A 1,686-nucleotide genomic window follows, 5' to 3' on the forward strand; every position below is an offset into this window, starting at 1 on the left:
AACAAATCAAAATACCGAAATGCGACTTGGATGTAACGAGTAACGCAATGGTTTTGTAGAAATGTAGTGAAGTAGAAAGTACAGATACTTGCTGTAAAATGTAGTGGAGTAAAAGTAGAAAGTATCCATTATTAAATCTACTTAAGTAAAGTACAGATACACAAAAATTGTACTTAAGTACAGTAACAAAGTACTTGTACTTTGTTACTTTCCACCACTGCAGAGGAATGGAGTTTGACACCCCTGCTGTAGCCATTCGCTGTCGTCTCCACCTAAGCCCAAGGCCCCCAGGCACCAGAGGAACCCGGGTCACATCTGGGGTCATCATCAGGGAAGTTTATGGGTAATGCGGTTTTCTGGAGAGCTTCAAGTCTACTGAGAAGGTACTCCACGACTTTGGGAAACTTATCTGACACCTCATTCCTCTCCTCTGGATCCATCTGTACATCGAACAGCATCACAGGCTTTAGTGGGTCCATTTCAAACAAGTTGGCCTCGGAACTGTTGTAACCGGGCCGGGGAAACCAATAGTCACAACCTTGGGGGCAACAGACAAGAGACAGTGAAAGTGGTGAAAAATATCTAAATAAACTTTATTAAAGTACACTTTTTTTTTACTGTATTTATTTTATTTGTTATGTTACTACTATTCAGGAGGATTTTTTTAAAAGTGAAATGATCCAAAAATAAAAAACTTAGCAAGACTTGAAAGAATGCATATAAAATGCTGCATTTTATGTCAGAGTTTTAGACTATTATCTTATATATAAGATTATTTTATAATGACAAATGACAAAGTTGTGTTCAAACTTTCAAAATATCATTATGTGCAATCTCATGTGATATTGCAAGATGTCATGCTCAGATTAGGTGCTGTAGAAGCTACTGCCACATCACATTTTACCTCAATATTTGTAAAATTAATTAAGGTATAGTTGGCTAATATGAATTAGCTGTGACAGCCACCTTGAAATGGATTGACTCCAATAGTTAATTGGTTGTAGATGTACATCCAATGATTACTTTCTGAAAGTTTCATTACAATCCTTCTACTGGTTCATGAGATATTTTGGTATCAGATACATGAACATACACAAGACAAGCAAAAACATTATTGTTCGTCTCTCACCTTTCCGCGCCGGACAATATAGTTACCATTCAGATAAGACATAAATATGAGCATGCATACATGTATCTGACTTTCTGCATCTCTATTTTAGATTAAACATGTCATTACATCTAATCTATACTAACCTGGGTATCCTGTTAGCAGCTTCCACTTTGAGGATCGGATGGCCGCGTGAATGGACACATTGAAGGAGGAGTTGGCCCACCGGTCTCCCCTGACCCCCTGAGCCGACGTTAACTGATGATGCCTGCCAGGACCTGCAGAGAGCAGACAACAGCTGATACTGCAGTTTATTTGCCTCAAAAAACATTAGAAAAAGCTGATTGAGATTATATTACACCATCACTGGATACAAAGCACATTCTGTAAATTTTTATGTAAACTATATGAGGAAACAGCCAGACACCAAATTTTACAGAATACCTGAAAAAATACTCTTGGTACATATGTATTAAGAACTGGGAAAACTGAGGAAATTGTGTTAGCTTGTCATCTTTCTGATTTGTATATATATATATATATATATATATATATATATATATATATATATATATATA

At 36.5% G+C, this 1,686-nt stretch overlaps 1 protein-coding gene across 1 annotated transcript in view; it reads right to left on the minus strand.

Moving 5' to 3' along the window:
- Positions 1-6: 6 nt before the first annotated feature.
- Positions 7-1,686, minus strand: part of arsb (arylsulfatase B) — a 15,764-nt gene continuing 14,084 nt past the window's right edge. The window contains exons 7-8 of the mRNA XM_037979427.1: positions 1,255-1,386; positions 7-538 (exon numbers count right to left, since the gene is read on the minus strand). Coding sequence (XP_037835355.1) covers positions 273-538; positions 1,255-1,386 — 398 coding nt within the window. The 3' untranslated portion in view covers positions 7-272. The remainder of the gene's footprint in view (positions 539-1,254; positions 1,387-1,686) is intronic.

This window comes from Kryptolebias marmoratus, linkage group LG14 (genome assembly GCF_001649575.2).
Source record: "Kryptolebias marmoratus isolate JLee-2015 linkage group LG14, ASM164957v2, whole genome shotgun sequence".
Classification (NCBI taxonomy): Eukaryota; Metazoa; Chordata; class Actinopteri; order Cyprinodontiformes; family Rivulidae; genus Kryptolebias; species Kryptolebias marmoratus.